Source organism: Lytechinus pictus, chromosome 8 (assembly GCF_037042905.1).
Source record: "Lytechinus pictus isolate F3 Inbred chromosome 8, Lp3.0, whole genome shotgun sequence".
In the NCBI taxonomy this organism is placed as follows: domain Eukaryota; kingdom Metazoa; phylum Echinodermata; class Echinoidea; order Temnopleuroida; family Toxopneustidae; genus Lytechinus; species Lytechinus pictus.
In genome coordinates, this window is record NC_087252.1 from 35,539,028 (window position 1) to 35,559,869 (window position 20,842).

At 37.9% G+C, this 20,842-nt stretch overlaps 1 protein-coding gene across 1 annotated transcript; it reads right to left on the bottom strand.

Annotated features, from left to right (window-relative positions):
- Nucleotides 1–2,050: 2,050 nt before the first annotated feature.
- LOC129266625 (uncharacterized) lies at nt 2,051–10,596 on the bottom strand. The gene is made up of 3 exons (XM_054904467.2): nt 10,301–10,596; nt 5,138–5,668; nt 2,051–4,192 (listed from the first exon to the last, which is right to left on the bottom strand). The coding sequence occupies exons 2-3, from the start codon at nt 5,637–5,639 to the stop codon at nt 3,252–3,254; spliced, it is 1,443 nt and encodes a 480-aa protein (XP_054760442.2). The 5' UTR covers nt 5,640–5,668; nt 10,301–10,596; the 3' UTR covers nt 2,051–3,251.
- Between the last annotated feature and the right edge of the window lie 10,246 nt (nt 10,597–20,842).

Consider the following 20,842-nt stretch of genomic DNA (forward strand, 5'->3'; position numbering starts at 1 on the left):
TGGTCGGTATGCAAATGAGGAGACTGATGACGTCATCCACTCACTATTTCTTTTGTATTTTATCATATGAAATATGAAATATTCTAATTTTCTCCTCATTGTCGAGTGAAACAACGATTGATTCCTCTCTGAACATGTGGAATTAGTATTTTTAAATACTATATGGTTCAGTGAAGTTGGTCCTTATTGTCAAATTTGTAAAAAATGAAATATTGTATAATTCAAACAATAAAAAACAAAAGAAATAGTGAGTGAGGGACATCATCGACTCTCTCATTTGCATGTCACTGGGTTGTGCATATCACTGTTTTGTGAAAAATAAGCGACACTTTAAAATGTCATAACTTTTTTTTTTTTACATCCGATTTTGATGAAATTTTTAGCGTTATGCTATTTATATTTTTCTCTATTTATTCAAATCAACATTTTCTGGGGTGGACTTGACCTTTAAATTTACCTTTTTTTTCAGATCGGAACTTGGTAAAAAAAAAATCAGCTCGCCCTTCGCGCTCGCGTATTTGATTTAGGACAATACCCGTCCTTCCTTTTCATGAAAATAAAACGTGTTTCGAATAACCAGATTCTAGATCTAAATCTATGAAAAAAAGAAAAAAGAAAAAGTACTCGCGCTACGCGCACGTATGTTTCTTGAGATAGGGCCTCCGTACGCAGATTGTTCCTTAATTAAAACGTGAAATTATCCAGTTTCAGATCAGAATATAAAAACATTTGCTGCTCGCATATCCATCCTTTTCATCAGGCGCGATTCTAGACTAAAAAAAAAAATTGGTGGGGCTTAAGGGGGCTTGAGACATTTTCGACGTTGGTGTATTCAATGCAATGGAAATGAGCTACGTGAGATACTAAAGTGATGAAGCAAGTAATCTCCCGCCCCCTAGCTGGTCCCTAAAGATTTGTTGATATTATGCGAAGGAGCGTAGTGACCGAGCAAAAAAGTTACTAATTCAAAATACTTGAGAATGTTTTTCATAACCATAAAGCTATACGTGACCCATCTGGCCCTGCTATACGATTATGTACATAACTGCATGTGATTTAACTTCACGATAAGGGGGGGGGGGGGGGGAGGGGTCAAGAAGTAAGACGGAAACTTTCTTTGTTACTTTTTCCATGCATATTCATACGTGAGCCAAGTGTAGGTACAAGCGAAAATTCTCACTTTCAAGAGCAATATTTTCTTTTAGAGACCTTTTAAACGTAATATAAGATACAATGGCAGGATTAAAAAAAATGTCAATGGTACCAACCCCCTTTAACATGTGTTTAAAAATGTTACCAGCAAATGTGGTGACCGGGGAGAAAAGTTTCAAACAGAAACCTAGCATTTGGAGCACTTTAAATTATGAAAAAAAAAAAGGAATCCAAAACATCTTTATATCCCTGAATGGGATATTCTACATGTGGAATGCCTTCAAAGGATCATGACCCGGGATCGCTGCCCTGTATAGACATAACATGCATAACCATGAGTGTGCATAACACATATCGATTTGCTCCCCCAATATTTTGACGTTACAGAATTAGTCGTATTTAATGCAAAATCTGTTTGAAAAGCATCGGGAAGCACTATAAAACCTTTATACTTGATATTAAATTACTATATAATATATTAAATTGTCAATTCGGCGCTCTTCATATTTATGCAAAATTCTGTGTTGAAATCTTGGATATTTCTTCAACCCCTCCCCAATATGGACACTACATCCCTGACTCTAAACTACGTTTAAAATAATTTTAGCCTCGGACAGAAAGAAAATAGCAACCGAACCATTAGCGGGGAAAATCATATCCTAACGAATAGCATAATTTCAGAGCGCTTTTGACGAAAATAGACAAGCCTATAGTGAACACTTGAATTTCCAGAGTTGGGGACGACACTGGTGTTTTCGACAAAGACTTCTTGGTTGTTCTTTGTCGTGAAATGTATTTGAAAATACATTTTCTATGTTCTTCAATCTGTTTTTTGCGGTGCGATAACATCACCCTGATAAGAGGAAGAGCGAATGAAATTACAAGAACAAAAAAGTCGCAGGAAGTTGCAAACTAGGTTTTATTTATATCCATCAGCTTAATAATGCTTAAAATATTGTGTTAGGTAATATATGTATGGCACACGTATCAGCGGAGTGTATAAAATGATCTTATTCATTGTCCTGTATAGTCTCATCTCCAATCTCAAAAGTAAAACTATGTGTAATAAACGATGTTGTTCCTTATTTATATTATTAAAAAGGATTATTTTCATCATGATCAAATTATGTCAAGCAAACATTTTTTTCACATTTTCAGAAGTTTTAGAAAACATATATGTCATTCTATGTCAGGTTTGTCTTGAGATATCAGGGGAGTATATAGTTTAATGTTATCTTAATAATGATAATGATTAATGATAGTGAATGTTTATAATGTGCCATGTCTGTCTAAGAAAATAAGATATACCGCGGGAGCCCAGGATACTTTCCGCAATTAACATGGACGTATGAACAGTCATTGTATCCCTAGAAGTGCTATACAAATAAATAATAAGATATATACCACACTCACCATTTACAGAAGTCGAATAAAAAAAATCAAGTTTTTGAATAAGAATGGAATTTTCTTCGATCGATAGCGTACGTTAAGCATAAACGAAAATAAAAATATCAGAAAATTTAAGGACCGAGCTAAAATAGAACATTCATCTCTTACCCCATTCCGAAAAAAATAAAATGCCTATTTCGATCCACTCTTGTTTATACTCGGTTATACCTACTTCGCAAAAGTCATTAATAGGTCGTCTATCGTAATTCTCCATGTTGCATTTCAGAAATTATTTGGATGTGATGAGCATTTATGGTTGGAGGCTAATACCCTACATTTCAGTGGTCAAACTTTGAACGTGCTATTACAGACGATATAGGCCCGTATTCTGAAGTCGGGTTAAACTTAAACTCAGGATTAAAGTTGTGGTTTTAGTATGGATAGCCAATTGTTACATAAATCACTAACAGTAGAGATATCATGTTTCAGCTCATTTTGGCTCTCAAATTATTCTTAATTATATAGAAAGTATAAATAGATGATTGTCTTCACCATCGATGAATCAGCTAGAAAGAGCACAGTAGACATAAGAAACGTACAAATTTTTACACTTTTGGCTTCCCATAATTTTAGCGCAGAGTTAGACTATGGTCTAAGTTAAACCTGACTTCAGAATACGGGCCATTGTATTTTAACTAGACATCTCACTATTATGCAATAGTAACTTCATAATTTTCGTGGGTATCTATTGTCCAACCCACAGCTCCTTCTAAAGTTTCCCCCACCAATGGGGTTTTATTTCTTGTTTCAGTTTGGCTCGGCTCCTCTTCCGATGTCGTAAACCCATTCTGATTGGCCAACGGTGGGTCTGATGATGTAGGTGACCACGCCCACCCTAGCAACCAGGATGGCTTCCCGCTTGGCCGCAAAGGGAAGGCATAAACCTGAATGTTCGAATCCTCATCGGTGATTGGATAATTGAATAGTTTACTATCAATAAAGATGTTCATATTTCCTTTACTCTGTGTTTCTTTAACAAAATGGTGATCCCAGAGTAGATCTGTGTCTAATTTAATATTGCTTTCTTCAACCAATGAGCGCATCCTGAACGCGTCAATTAGCCAACCAACGCCAAGGAATCCACATGTGAATAAATAGGCCACGCCCATCTTCCAGTTACGTAAATAGAAGTGATGAAGCCCAAACGGCCCTAAAGGAGTAAACCACAGGAAATATGTATCGTCCAAGTGATATAGAGAAAATCTCAAGTCTTTCAGCTCTGTTTTTGTTCGCTTGAAGATAACCGGCAATCGTAAAATATCAACCAAGACTCCGACACCAGCCATTCCAAAGGTGAAAAGATAAACAAATCCATAGAAATAACGTCTCATGTAGAAGTGGTGAAGTCCAAAAAAGCCCAGAGGAAAGACTAAAGAATAAGCAGTGTCAAGGTGGAGTGTGCACGCAGGACTCGAGGAGACGGGTTTTCCCGAACGGAGGTCTCGGATGTCTTCGTTCGCCCTTCGGACAAGTATCGGGATACGGAAAAGGTCGAAGAGCCATCCGAACCCAATAAAGCCGAGTGTAGCGGTGTATAGCAGGCTAAAAGCGTCGTTTTTCCGAAAAGTTCCGAGATACATGTGGTGCATTCCTAGTGGGAGGGGGGGGGGGGATAATCAAAGAAAGAAGACATTGAGAATTTTGTCACATTAAATCAAGAGGATTATTCAAATTTTTATTAACATATTTAATTTTCTATATTGCAAACAATATGAACGTTACGAGGCTATACTGACAAGTTAAATATTTCCCTTAAGTGATTTTGAAACAAGGAAATATAAAACCAAGGGAGCTAGGATTCTCCTTGAAGTACTAAACATATATTGATCTCAATGCAATTATAATATCTTTAGTGGTGACGACGATAAGTGAAAAAGTTAAAATGGAGGTCACAAAGGTATGCGACTTACGACGGATTCAAGAACATTAGAAATTTTATTGTCAATGCCCTTCATGACAAAGCAAAACCGAGAAGTCTTTGCCGAAAAATTGTGAATTAAAACTGCAGTTTTGTCCAGGACTCTGATGATGTTGATGATTATGAAGATGATGATGGTGATGATGATGAAGATGATGATGGTAATGATGACGAAGATGCAAGGTGATGATGGTAATGATGATGGTTGTGATGATGTTGATGATGATCATGTCGATGGTGATAATGATGATGTTGATGATGATCATGTCGATGGTGATAATGATGACGATGGTGGTGATGATGGTGGTGATGATGGTGATGATGATGGTGGTGATGATGGTGGTGATGATGATGGTGATGATGAAGATAGAGATGGTGTCGATGAAAATGATGGTGGTGATGGTGATGATGATGATGGTAATGATGATGACGATAAAGCCTTTAAGCATCTATAAAATGAAGACAAACATCACGTTAAAGGAAAGATGAATGATAGCAGCTGATGCACGTCTATAATAATAAAAATAGTTTAATAAATATTGAAATACAGCTAACTATGGAGGAAAAAAGTTGTTGTTGCTGTTTTTTGTGGAGGGGGGGGGGGGGGTTCAATCTTACCAAAGAGTCCCCAAGGTGGGATAGCATAGAGATATGCATTCACCAGAGATCTTTCCTCCAATTCACCAAAGGGCACGGCATAGAGTACGTATCCATTCTCAGCCTCCTCTCGTCGTATCCTACGAACGGACTCAACGATAGATGGTAACCGGAACCAGTCTATCAACCAACCAATCCCGAAGAAGCCCAGAGTAGCAGTGTAGAGAAGACCTTTTGTGCGCATGCCCAGATAGTAGTAATGCGCTCCCAGGAATCCCAATGCGATACAAAGTGCGTACGTTCGCGCGAGAGAGATTCGACTTGCAATCGTCGGTTGGATATTCGAGTCGGTATCCGTGTCATCTTCGACATCGCCATCGTAGTCGTCTTTGGTGATCGTTTCCTGTTGACTACTGCTCGACGTCATATCGGTGCTTGTAAGTGCTTCTAGTTCAGCGGGATCGTTGCTGTCTAAAGAAGATTCGCGTCGAAACCCAAGTTGACCGTCCAATAGAGTCATCATTGCACGGGGATTAAAGCCAACGTCAACATCTGTAAAATATGCAGAAGCAAACAAATATATCTGTCGGTCAATATTATCATGTTTTACTTAAACCCCCATTCCACAGAGAACAAGACCGCTGAAAGACCTTTAAAAGTCCATAAATTCGGGTTGATCTTTCAGAGGTCTCTCAATGAACCTACAATGGTCTTTGAGGTCTTACACGAGTCCTGACCAATCTTTCAGTGGTCTTCGTGGTCTTCATGGGCTCCAAAACCTTTTGAAACGGTTCAAAACAGTCTTACAACGGTCTTACAGGAAAGCAGTCTTTCGATGAACTTTCAAAGGTCTTAATAGTCTTTCAATGATCTTTCGGCAGTCTCTCAAGATTTTTGCGGAGATCACTGTAAGACTCCTGAGAGATCATTGAAAGATCATTCAAAGATCATTGAAAGACCAGGCAGGGTCCATGGAAAGAATTCTGAAAGATCACTTGTTGCATAAAAGATCTCTGAAATACCACTGACAGATCTCTATAGTACTAGTCTAAGACCAGTAAGACAAGAAATATCCATCAGTCTTTCAGAGTTCTTTGACATGTTTGAGGGGTCTTTCTGAGCCATTCCACAGAGATGACAAATTTCAGTGTTGTTGAAGACCGCTGTAAGACCTCTGTCTTTCAGTGGTCTTTCAATGGTCTCCGTTCTGTGGAATGGGGGCCTTACATAGGATGGAGTCGACCGATGGAATTCCCCTCTTGAAGTTGATCATAAGTCCATATGATGAACACCAAATGAATGAATAAGTCCTTTGGAAGCGCACAGGGACGTTTTGTAAAAATGTGATATGCGCTATACAAGAACTGAGTTATTATTATTATTATCTATAGACCAGGGGCGGATCCAGGAAATAATAAGGGGAGGGGATGATTTTTTTTAACCACCCCACGCATCCTCCCCCAATATTATCAAGGGATGTGAGGGGGGGGGGCTTCTTTTCCCTAGATTTTTTTACCTGGTCAGTAAGCATGCTGAAGTCTGCTGAGCGTGGAAGAGACATGTTTCATCTAATTTAAGAGCACAGCCCTCACAAAAAGGACTTTGTCCCACTGATCTCAATCAGATCAGTGCTTTGTCATTATCACACTTCAAATTTTGTACAATCGCTAATGGGAGAGAAACAGAGGGTCGTTTCGACCCTACTTGCCCCCCATGACGAACTATCTCATGCATGCCTCCTGGCTAAGTCGACTCGTGAAGACGGGTAAGAATTTGGATTCCGAATATCGTCGGGAGGAGAAGTCAGCTCGTTAAGTCGATTTCATGACTTTGTAAGGACGAAAAGAATAAGACAACATAGAGGTATATCCTATACAGGTCTTGTTTTCACTGAGTGTTATGGTATGCACCTGTAATCCAAGATATACGAGGGGAAGTTACAAACTGACGCAGATCGAGGTTCGAGCCATGATCACGTCTTTGGGATGGTGATGATGTTAAAGGTTGGTACCAGACGTAAATAATCATAAATTATCTGATTTATTTACACGTCTGGCAATACTCAATTACACACACGCACACACACACACACACACACCCTTCCTCACACACACACAACTCCCACACCCTCACACACCCACCCTCACACACAACTCCCACACCCACACACCCTCCCCCCCACACACAACTCACACAACTCCCACACCCACCCCCACACATCCTCACACACTCCTATCGTTCAATGAAGTCGTCTTCCTCTTAACCAAATCTACAACATCAGATCAATCCATAAGATTGGAGGTCATTATTATTGATGATTGATTGATGATCTATTTCGCCAAGGAGGTATCAGTCGAGGTTCAGACGATATATCAACATCGTAATCTTATGGACGGTCTTTGAGATGACGAACCATTGATCAACTAACGATTATGTATATACGACCTTTGAACCCTTTGAGGATACGCATTTTATCTATCTGTAAACACTCTAGTGTTTCCGTTTCTCTTTGTTAGCCTTTCTTATCAATAGACACTAACATCCAGATGTCAATACGTTGAATCATATATATTTGTGGTAGGTATAGGTCCATGTGGTAGGTCATGTATCAATAGAGATCGAGTAAGGAAGAATCACAAACTGTAAAGCGTGCGTGTGCATGTGTGGGTACGCGTGTGGGTGTGTTTGGGCTTTTGATGGGGGCATTTGCACCTATGCCATCACAGGGACTTTACCTTGATATTTTGATAAGGGGGAATTAAGGGGCAAGACAAACTATTAAAGGTGACGTCATAATTATGTTATCGAATTACACACCCTGAACTGCTCCATTTACAATCCTCTTCCTTCTTTCCTCCCTTTCCCCTGTTTTTTTTTCATTCTCCCCTTACAATATATCACTAGTTGGAAAATAAAATCACACGGGCAGTCGCATCCTTCTTGTGGCGGCGCCCATGTGCCATCACCCTCCGTCGCGGCCGTCTTGACACCGTTAATTCCGGATTCAAGGGTGTTGCGCTTTACGCCATCCATAAATTTGGTATGCAAGAGAGCGTAGCGAACGAGCGAGACATTTTGTCAGTTTCATGGGGAATCCAGTTTGGATTTGCCTCGTGCCCACCTCCCTATATCGTAGCAGCACCACTAGAGAGAGTACTTTTAAACTTGGTGTTAAACTGACACCAGTCGGTATCTCTCAAGGACGTACCTTTATCTGAGGTGTTAAAATTACACCCTAGAGATTGAACATAACGCCCAAGAGTGTTAGAGTAACAGCCAATGGTGTTATAGTACATCCAAGTGTGACTTTGAGTAAAGCATCGGTCGTCATCGAAGGAACATTACGACATTAATTAGCAATCACTTCGAAGACGCTTTCTATAACGCAGAGAATCTTTTGTCAGAAGCCCTTCATAACAAAGCAGCCTTTGTCGAAAATCGATGAATCAAAACAACAGTATCGTCGTCGTCTTGGACGCAGGACAAACGACATATTTCCGATTTTTTTTGCCCGGTCCGAATCTTAAGACGATGTGCTGTCCCGGTCCATCAACTTTCGACAATGACCTCTAATCTGTCCATTGTAATTTATTTGACGGGCATTTTTAATAGATTCTGAACGTTGCCGAAAGCGTCCGCGAAGTGGATGCTAAAATACGCTATTAGCTTAGACGACGCTTAATCATTACTCAAAGAGCAAAGAATGGTTTTGTGTTTTCCCCACAAACTGATTTTATCGACATAATGATTAACACTATAATTGTGTTTAACCATTAATCTATCGCACAACAGAAATCAAGATAAGATTAAGAAAGAAAGAAAGAAAGCAGGAAAGAAAGAAAGAAAGAAAGAAAGGAAGGAAGGATGGAATGAAGGAAGGAAGAAAGAAAGAAAGAACAAATAAAAGAAAGGAAGGAAGGAAAAAAAGAAAGAAAGAATGAAAGAAAGACAGAAAGAAAGAAAGAAAGAAAGGAAGGAAGGAGAGAAGGAAGAAGACAGACAGCAAGATAGAAAGAATGAATGAAAGAACGAAAGATAAAATGAAAGGTGAAAGTAAGAAAGAAATAAAGCAAGCAAAAAAAAATCTTAGAAATAAAAAATAATAAACGAAAGAAAGGAAAGAAGATGGAAATAGAAAAAGAAACAAAAAAAAAAGAAGAAAGGAAGACAGCCCTCCAAGAAAAAGACGAAAGGAAGAAAAAGAATGAGTTGACTTCAAGAAATCCTATACAAAAGTGTCCTACCATTTTTATTTTGGGGTATAATATGCCCTTGAGAATTACATCACAAAATAATTCCTTTGTTAAACAAAATTATGCAAAGATTTCTTTTAGACATTTTTATAATTTATAAAATGTTTAAAAGAAATCTCTGCTGCATTAATTGTTTAGCAAGGAGAATTTAATATTGCATTATTATCCTAGTTTAATCTACTGGAAATTATAATTATATTTGATAGCATGACTGTCTAAAAATAGAACTGAGCTAACATTATGACTTAAACAAATATTCTCTCCAATGCCTTTTGGAGCTTAGTAAACATTAGTGCATGTATGGATATGAATACAGCATTACCGATATTGAAACTCTACCGTATAAATGGAAGTTCGCTTGAATAAACGAGTCGAACGATTAGAAAAAAACGAAAAAAAAAAAAATTTCAAACGATTCCTTCATAAGGAGTATGAAAGTTCTCTAATGATTAGGCACAAAATGTTCATAAATAGAATGATTTCAAAGTTTAGGAGTATTTCAAGAAAATGGTAAGGCGAGATGTATGATTAATTTTGCAAATATATCCTATCGGTATATTCAATCTTGATGTGCTAATGTTTGGAATCTGTTTTATTGGTGTTGCTTAGGCTCAAAATACTGGTTAGCTCGTTGTGGAAATATGTCGGGTAAACAACCCAGATCCTAATATCGCACAGTCAATAAAATCCACATGCAGTAACTTATAATATCACTGGAAATGAATAATTCTTATACAGGTTTTTGCACTCATCGAATCCTCGTCATATTGGTTGGACCAAAATATTGTCAATTTAAAATCACAACATGATGATCATTCTATTCATTGGAATGATATAAATCCATTTATCGTAGGTATTACCCCCACCGAGCTCACACCCTTTAGAAACTACCTAGTGGTCTGTGTTGGTTAGAACAAGATAAAAGACTTACCTCAAAGTTAGCAGTCCAACTTTACGGAATGAAGTGCACTCGGTGGGAGCTCGTTGGTCTTAAAACCTCAGCTAAAGACTGCTTTCTGAATCCTTTACCACTGGTAAAATGACATTCCCTTGGCTGATCATTGGATTAAAAATCAGAAGAGTATACCCTCTATACTTCTCGTTTTAATATTGATGACAACACCTACGTGAGGCATGCATTACAGAGCCCAACCTTACAGCGGTATGTAGTTTTGTTTGTCGATTTCCCGCCTTCCTTGATTGTGACATCATTTCCATGTTCACATTATATTGGTACGCGTATAATAATTACTCATGCCGATAACGCTCAGTATCAATGCACGTAAAATACGGCTCAAGCATTATAGTTTTGTTTAATGAGAACACACTCCTGTTAATATTTGAGAAGGGTAAATACGTGTGTGATGTATAAAATGATAAATACGAAGTTTAGCAAATATATGAACTGAAGAGGGGCCTTGTTGAAACTTTATTAGTCTATGCCCTGACCAAAAAAGAAGGGGTTACATCAGTGGCGTACCTAGGATTTTCAAAAGGGGGACAAATTCGTCCGCCAAAAAAATGAAAAAATAAAATAAAAAAAAAAAAAAGGTCTTCAACCACAAGTAAAGGACATTTCGTAGCAGAATAAAATTGACAAGCAAAAAAAAAAAGGTCTTCAAGTTCAAAGGAGGGGCCCACTTGTGGCTCGTCATGGATCAGTTTTGACTCGTCAGGGGGGGGGGCAGGGATACGTCCCTTGCATGTGTTGTGACTCGTCCTCAGGTACGCTAATGGGTTACATGGGGTGTTTGCCCTCCCTTTTTGGTTGAAGTACTTTTATCGGTGCCAGGTAAAAATGGCAGAGGTAATAATGGCAGAGGTAACACTCCCCGGTAAAGAGATGTACTTTTGTGAAGTGATGATGAGAAGGGATAGCTGAACCATCTTTTAGGTGAATATCTCTTTTTTTATTGCCAAACTAAGTGTGAGGGGGAATTATGGGTGTTCATTTACTTTGGGGAGTAGTAACCACTTTTATTCCCTCGTAGAGGGGAAATCTTTCGTCGAGAAAGCTTTCTTTTTGGAAGCCGGAATACCCACTTCCCCCCCTTTTCGGATTGTTAAATATTTTTGGAAAGCAATTCAGATTGACTATGAAACCCTACATCCGCCTCGGGGTGGGGGGGGGGGGGTTGACTTTGACGATGACGAATGTGATGATACAGAGCATTTGCCTAGTCTGCAGGCACAGACCCCGATTGGAACTTTGTTGATCAACAAGTGTGCCTCCACGCAAAGACTAGCACATACAAAACTTGCTGTTCCTGAGCGAGAGGGCCTTCGCTACACAAGGCATGAGTAGGCTGCAATTCAGACCCTTAACTCGAGTGAAGGGTCTGCCCAACAGACTAGAATTTTCCCAGCACCATGACTAGTAACAATCGTTTTTATAGCTTTAGACTGGCTTTCAGGTAATTATGCACAAACCGTTAGTAGCCTTTTGCCCCTTTATTCATACGTTCATTATAATTCATGAAAATTTATGAGAATTTCAACAATCTTATTTTCAATTGATTCCAACTAAATGCAGTGTTATACAGGACCCTGTGAACGATTTTGTTAAATAGGGGGCGTGGGTTTGGTAGAATAGTTTTACAAGGAAAAAAAGTTTTCACTACAAAATGAAGGGGATTTTTGTTATATTTCTACTTTTTAGCATATCTCATTTCTATGGGGTGCTGTATCATTATTGTGAATAACACACGCACCACCCTCAGGCAAATCTGGGGGGGGGGGTACTTCGGCACCCCCAGCCTCTCCGGTTCCCATGACCTTGGTCTAATACCAGCACCAGACCACATATAATTGGGATCTCACGTATATAGAGCCCCCAAAAATGCAGCCTTCATGTTAAGCATGCCTCTTTTTGTCAACATTTTACAGAAATCATTTTTTAATCGTTAAGATGTCGCTAATTTGTTCTTTTTAGATTACCCTGCTTTACTTCTAGAAGCAAATGATTTTTGTAGGTTAAAAGAGAGTAATTGATAGAGCTGAAGAATTTCGAGAAACAATGAAGGGGGGGGGGGAACCCAACGTGATTTTGCCTTAAAATTATTTCTTGGCCTTGGACGTATTTAAGTAACTGACCTAGATTTGGCATTTGGACTTAAAATAAAAAAACAATTTATAAATATTAAAATTCCAGACTCCTCACAAAGAATCAAGAAAGAGACTTTTCCTTCGTAGGCCCTAGACTACAGCCTATGAGCAGGAGTGGGTCCAGCTTTCGCTCAAGGGGAGTGGGAGGAGGATTTTAACCCACATTTTCCCCCAATCGGCAGCTAAAACCTCATATTTGTTTTCTTAACTAAAAACTTAAATTCTATAAGGTATCTCCTAATGCCTAAATAAAAAAAAAACAAGAATCGAGAGTTGCGTTTAAACGGAACTAAACAAAAAATGAATGTATAAAAAGAGAGCACAAGACATTACGCACTTTTCTTGGAGTTGTGTTTGATCGCAACTCTTTAACAGACCCAGTATCATGTGAAAACGTATTTTTACATTTTTATCTCTCATAACAACATCAGTTTCAAAGGAACTTTAACTTTTTAGAAGAATTTCAGTGAATCCAAAATATATTATTAACGAATAAGTCACTACCTAAAATTGATATTTTGGGTCATGGATATGGAATAATCCCAAGCTGTTCTTGACAACATTGTAAAAGACATCCCCCATCAGTGGCGATTTGAATGCGAACATTTCTCTCATACTCTCAACCTTACACTCAATCATATTTCTCATGTCAATCATTATGTGCACTCTAAAAAAATATTGGGTAAAAATGCTGCATGAGGGTAATTATTATGTCCAACCAACATTGGGCATTTCTTTTGGGCATTTTCATTTATCCAGTGTGATGAAAATTTTGCCCATTCTGAAGTAATTGCTGCTATTTGTTTAACCTTATGCTTCCCGCATTGGGTAAAATACTGCCCCAAATTGGTTCGACACATGATTACCCTCATGCTGGTTACAAATTTACCCAATATTTTTTACAGTGCTATCTTACTTCGAATATCTTTCACTCAACCGCGTAGCCAGGATTTCTTTTTGGAGGGGGCGGTAAATGCACGCGAAGCGTGCCGACACTTACAGAGCGCGCGAAGCGCGCTCCCTAGGGGTGGGTGCAGGGAGGGGGAGTTTCCCCCTCCAGCGCGAAGCTTTTGGTGTTTCATAAATTAAAATGAAAAGGAGCCATCTCTCTTGTCTCTAGTACCTATATCAGCTCCAATTCAGTTGACTATATTGTGATTTTGAACCTTGTTTTCAAAAGTGATTGTGAATTAACGCACAAAAAGGAATACAATGGAGGAAATTAAAATCATAATAACCCCGCACGAAGCGCGGAAGCTAAAGCGTTTTATCAATTTTTTTGCCATGAAAAGGGCCCTGAGAAAAGGGTATTCTCAAAGATATATTGAATACTTCCCTTGGAAAGATCAGATTTGATTACAAACAATTTAGCGACAGTGCATATCTTTAACTCGCAAAACAGAGGAAAAGAAGTGTATATGCCGGGAGGAAGATATTCCTCACCGCGCAGAGCACTAAAACTCTGAAATTTCAGAGGGCGGACGTTTCATTAAATGCAGATATCTCTAATACCCCATCGGCTCTAATTCAATTGTTTTCCTAAGATTATATTGAACTTCATTATAAGGAAAATAGTGCGCAAAAACTTCTGTGATTTATTGAAATTATATAAAAAAGGATGCCTAATTTCTTTGACTTATCCTGAAGCGCTTCATTTTGAATTATAAAGAAACATAAGTGTCATTCAAAATTTCAAACTGAGGGCGCAAAACAGGACAGGAGATGAAATGTGCAGGGAAATGACATGAAGATTAATAGAATTTGATAAAAAAATATTGTACTTTTTTATTTAATACGACACGAATTTTATACCTTCCTCTTTTTAAATTAGGGACCTGTTTGCCCCCAAATTATGTTTGCTTAGTAATGAGCTGAAAAGCGGGAGAAGTTGACTTTATGGAGGTGACGGCAGATATTGATTTAAAGATTTTACCCGCCCGGAGCCGACCCGACCAGAAGTTGCGCGATCAATTAAAAAATCTAATTCCATGCCTTAATGTATACATTTTAACTTTAACTGGCAAGACACACATATAGCTGAGGTGAAAAAACAGGGTTAGAGAAAGGGTGGGGAAAACAATGGAGAACTTCAATATTGTCATTTAACCGCGCGCATCGCGGAAGCAAAAAATAAATATAAATTTGGAGTTTCTCTTTTGAGAAAAAAAATAAAGAATAAAAAGAAAAAAAAACCCACAAAGCTACCTTTCTTCTCTTTCTGCCCTTTTCCTTTTTTCTCTTCCCCCCCCTTTTTTTTTTGGGGGGGGAACGTTTTTTTGGGGGGGCGACCGCCCCCACCGCCCCCCTGGCTACGCGCCTGCTTTCACTTAATCATGTCAATGAACAAGAGCAGTCAAATTTAAGCAGTAAATATAATGCTGCTCCTGCTGATGATATGATAAATTTGTATAGCGCAGCCACTACATAGATACTCTACTGCGCTTTGGTAACTCATTTTGCTTAGTCCAGTAAAGTTCCATATCTAATCAGCTTTATTGAATGAATTGTAGGTAAAGAAGATAATTTGTTTTTCTTATGATCTCTTCCTTAATCTTTTGTTTCTATTCATATCTCCACTCTCTCTCTCTTTCTCTCTCCTTCTTTCTCTATCTCGCCACCCATCTCTTTCTCTCTCCTTCTCTCTCCATTTTATTCTTCCTTGGTCCCAGTTCTCTCTACTTCTACTCGTCTCTTTCAAGTTTATTTCATTTTTCATTTCTCAACTCAGTGATACAACATAGAAAAAAATTACACAGATATAAAATGATAACCATACAAATCGATACAAATGAATATACATTGCAAGCAATATGACTATAAGAAAAGTAAATAAGTGTTTACAGTAAACACTAAATAACGTAATAATCATATTGACCTATAACAAAACATATACAATGACAATAGAACAAAATGTTTAACATTCTCGAAAAGACAATTTGCAAGGCTACCTTTACAAAAAAAAATCAATAAAATAAAAGTTTAGTAAATGGAGGGATCCACTAAAAGAGTATACGTTGCAATGTGATTTGTAAATACTATTATTGAATTTTTAATAATCAGCGACTATGTAATGTTTCAGTAGAATGAAATAAGTATTTAAAACTCTCTGTATATAAAACTCTATTCTATAAATATTTACCTATTGTATAATCTCAACTCGTCAATTTCCTTATACTTTAAATACGTCACTTGTTTCAAATCTCGATATCCTCTTCAGTCAAACTTATCCAATCCAATTCATTTTTTTAATCACAACTCTTCCTTCCCTTCCGCTTTCTCGTACACTATCTTTTAAGCAAATTTTGAAACTTCTGCAATTACTTAAAGTCTTTACAATTAGTTGAAAATATTATGTTGATTCATATTAACCCCAAAAGTATTAATGATTTTATATTTCTTCATGCTTTGTATATTTGTATAACAATATAGCTATGTTTTATAATAGTTTTTTTTTATGTAAAAGTTCTGTACAATTCAGCTCTTGCTTTGAACAGTCTTGATTATTAATTGTTATTATTATAATTATCATCATTATCATTATTTTTGTTATTATTATTATTATCATGTATTATTATCATAATTGTTATTATTATTATTATCATTATCCTACTTCACATGTACTGATGTGTCTTCAATAATGTCTTGGAAGCAGGTTACAGATTGGGCTATTCTAATTCTAAGGGGAAGTTGGTTCCACAGTTTTTTAGCTGCGTAGCTAAATGCACATTCTCCAAGATTTGCTTTGGTTTTAGAGTTAAGTATTTTCAAAAGGAATCTGTCCTTTGCACTTCGCAGGTTGAGTGAGCATCTGTGTTTTATAGCTCCATGGTGTGAGGTTGATGGCATTTTTAAGGAAAGCAATTCTAAAAGATAACTCTGAGCTTGCCCATTCAGTGCTTTAAACACGAGTAAAGAGTTTTGAATGTTATTTTATAATTAACAGCTAACCAAAGCAATTATTGACGGAACTTGTTACCGGACTTGTTATTTTGTTTTCAAGATAATTTAACCGATGGAAAACAAAGCTAAAAGAAAATGAATTTTTTTCCTTGAAAATTGATTTTACAAACATGTATTTTCAGTTTGTCTCCCTCTCTGGATCATTTTCATTTAACACTTTTTGACTGTGATCACGTAAACCACGTAGTGGTATACTAGAGCCTCCAATTGATTTTGTGCAAGTGTGTTACCAGTCTATCTATGGGGACACGTGTATTATTGTCATTTCCCATTGATTTGTGCACATTAGCCGTAAAGTGGGTTTGGTATGCGCGGATCGCCAAGCGTCGACTTTCGCCGATCGCTTTGGAATGCCCTTCTCCGGCAACCCTGTCCCCTTGTGATACGTTTATATTATCAAGTTGTCACGGACATAGTGATTCATCCATTTTGATCGCAGCTGGTTGGTATATAACCAAAAAAGACGATGGGGAAAGAGGAAACATCATTTACCGAGCCGCTGAGCGAAGACCAGTCGACAGCGAGCGCAAGTACTAATATCAACGGGCGGGTCGTTGCTGCGTGCGATAGCATGGTGATGGCGGTTTGGGATTTTAACGAGGCATTACGTACGGGAAAAATTGATATTTTGGATGTTTTGCTGATTGCTTGGCTTGTTTTAGCCACTTGTGTGTTCCTTGGATTTACAATCTACGAGAATAGCAAGAAGAAAGAGGAGAAACTTGACCAAAAGGGCAGGAAAAGACATGGAATAAGTAATGGTGTCCGCGGAGATGCCTTCAATTCAGCGGGGAGCTCCTTGACACACAGCGGGCTACCGTCGGCAGGGCGAGATAGCACAGATGGTGGTGACCAGTACGAATGGCTGAATTCGGTGGTTGCTTGGCTTTTCACTCAACATTCTCAGCAGTCCCCAGGCCAAATTGCTTCTTCCTGGCTTAAAGCACTCAACGATGAGTCTAAGAAACATGGCGTAAGTTAATCCATCTAATTTTTTCTAGATGTATGATGAAGTATGAAGTATGATCATGATGATGATGACACTACACTAGTCACTACACTGAAGTACAGTGCAGTGCACATGCATGATGATGATGATGATGATGCCTGCCCTGGGCCCTGGTGATGATGAATAAATGATGATATTGATAACGATGACTGATGATTGATGGTGGTGATGATGGTGATAGTGATGAAGATAACGAGGATGGTGATGATGATGTCGTTGATCATGTTTGATGGTGAATTGGTGATACAAGATTCTATATGTCTCTGCATGCTGCAAGTACTAATAACAACAATAAGAACAAAACAAAGTAAAAAAAAGCAACTAAATTTCTGAGACTAGAAATGTTAAACCTGAAAGTTTACTCTCTGAGGTTTCTATCTTTAATTTACGCTCTGGTCTCTTAAACATCATTCTGTGCAAGCCTTGTTGGAGACCCAAAGCGTCGGTCTCTGTATTATGCTTGTTCCGCTGAACTGCGTTGGCTCCACTCACCATGATAGTAAAATGTCAGAAATTGTTCAATAAATATCCGGAAATGACGGTTATTCCTGTCTAGCCTTCTTGGTGAGTTGTGGGCGATTGCCCACAACTCACCTGCATGCCGCAGCAATGTTATTCTATTCTGCGAGCAAATCATACAGGCGAGCCCTCCTGCGGGCAACTGCATGAGAGATACTGTTCACATTTGTGGGCGACCTACAAGCGACTAGCCTATAATCTGGGCGGAGGCTGCAGTTATCCATGCAAAGCTTCGCTACGTATCGCTTGCGTTCAGCATAACAGCAAAGACAATATCTGCAGCCTCCGCATAGATTATAGGCTAACAAGCAACATGCTGGTAGCAAAAATAGTCAATTGTGAATTTGTGATGCGTTTTGAGAAAAAAATACAGTTAAAAAAGTAATCTACATTGCCTGTTTCATGACACGCATCAGAAAGCTAACTTCTCGACTAAATTGAAGGTAGTGAGGTACATTTGTCCGCTATCCATTTCACAAAATCTTCTCTGCCAAGATCGAGGACAACAAACTAATTTAATATCAGACTTGCTCTCTTACTTTGTCATACATTTGTATCGTTATTTCATAATGGAGTGTGGACCATATTGATTATGACTTACAGTACCATGTACAAAACAGGCCACAAATTTTGAACTAAAAATATTACATCAAATCCAATCACAGTCATAAAAGTTTATTTTACAAAACCAAGGAGACTATATTCAATATTTTGATGAACAGAACCTATCCAAAGAGTTGGGTAATTACTGTTATTATTATTTATTTGAAAAGTAATATAAAAAGTACAAATTATACAATACATCAGAAAAACAATTACAATTTTACAAACATGCAAAGAAACATTGGAGTGGCAAGTGGGTCAGGGGCACAAAAGTGAAATTCAGCACTTTTGCCCGGAGGCATGTGCCCTCACACATGCCGCTCCCATGACATAAATCAAGTATATAATATTGTCTTACACAAAATATTGCACATTAAAAAGTAGGAATGCAAAGGAAGGGGGGGGGGGCAAAAAGAATATTCAAAGGAAATAGAGATGTATTGGGAATATAAATAAATAAAACCTTTGCAAAAGCGGCAGTAAAACACCTCTGCATTATGACTATATAATTATTACAATAGGTATCATTCTGCGTTACGCTTTCTAAAACTAGTTTACAGGCAACCAGTTTCGAAGATCGCTTTGGTAGTGTTCCCATTTTATCACACGAAACTGGTTTTCAAAATCACTTCACGTAAAGCTATCTTGTTGCTATGGAAACGGTCTCAGTGGGATCTTGGATGACACGTTTTGCGTGAAATTCAAAACCGCAGCGTAGGCATTCTACACACAGTGTGTCAAGTAGTGCGCTCAAAATGGAGGAAGATCGCTTCCCGAAGAACAGTTGTGTCCTCACTTATGCGAAAACCAGTTGAACAAGGCAGAGCGATCTTGAAAACTACATCGCGAGGTGGTTTTATGAACTGGTTTGGAAGATCGCTTCCAAGATCGCTTCGACCGTTCTCATTACACGTTTAACTAGTTTCCAGTAAACTAGTTTACATACATGTAGGAAGGTAGTGAGCAAGGTGTCTTTATCTACCATTAAGCATACACGTATGTACAGAGTACACCATACATGTACATGTACACTTCTATGTTGTACAGTGTAATTTTAACTGACAGATTATTGGAATTAAATCTGATTTTTAAAATTCTTTCTGCCTCTAACCACGTAATGCTTGGTTTATTTACCCCCTCTCCCACTACATGAATGTCATGGAGTAAGAATGGAACAAATGACCAGTAATTGATAACCATGTATACATGTAATGTATATACACAGATATACTATGTACAGATTACATACAGGTAGTACAGTGTATGTATTTACTGTACTTGGATGTTTGGCAGATTGAGAAAAATTCTGTCTCTGAAAAAATACATCCATGAAAATACTTTATATGTATGCCTACTGTACAACATGTCTACTCCAACATACTGAATGTGATTAAAGACTTGTTTTGTATGCTGTTAAAAAGAATGGTAGACTTTAGAAGCAGACACCACCCTTTCATTAGCCTGCTCTCTTGAATACCACTCTCATATCTCTTCATCTTCTACCACCATAGCTAAGAGCCAGTATCCTTGGCAACCGCATCTCACCTGTAGCTGCAGTCGTGATCGCTCAAAGCATCGCCACGATGCTTGCTTTCTTGCTCCATGGAGAGCAGTAGCAGTGAGCATTTGAATAGGTCCTCTTTTATTAAAGCACATTGTTCTTTTCTGCCTGTACGCTTGCTGTGAGACCTTGTATTAGGGGTTTAATTGAACTGAAGAAAGAGGAGAAGATACATTGACGTGTATGATACTCCATTAAAAAAAAAATGTGCATCAGATGTACATGTAGGTAGAAGGAGGTGTGGAAGAATGAATTAAATAAGCTAGAAGAAAAAAATATATGTAGGGGGAGATAGGAGTTATAAAAAAGAAAATTAAAAAAAAGAGGGGGGGGGGGAATAGGAAAGTGGTACAAGGACTCAGGAGGAGGAATAATAATCTGAAAAATAGAAGGAGAGGAAGCAAAAGGAAAAAGATAATAATAGAAAATTAGTAATAATAAAAATAATAATACTGCATGTACATGTACTGCTTATTACTACTACTAATAATAATGATAATAATAATAATAATAATAACAATAATAATAATAATAATAATAAGAAGAAGAAGAAGAAGAAGAAGAAGAAGAAGAAGAAGAAGAAGAAGAAGAAGAAGAAGAAGAAGAAGAAGAAGAAGAAGAAGAAGAAGAAGAAGAAGAAGAAGAAGAAGAAGAAGAAGAAGAAGAAGAAGAAGAAGAAGAAGAAGAAGAAGAAGAAGAAGAAGAAGAAGAAGAAG

Coding starts and splice junctions, on each gene's coding strand:
- LOC129266625 (XM_054904467.2), bottom strand. CDS start 5,639: ATGATGACTCTATTGGACGGTCAACTTGGGTTTCGACGCGAATCTTCT. Junction 4,193..5,137: donor CCCACCTTGGGGACTCTTTG/GTAAGATTGAAC, acceptor CCCTCCCACTAG/GAATGCACCACATGTATCTC.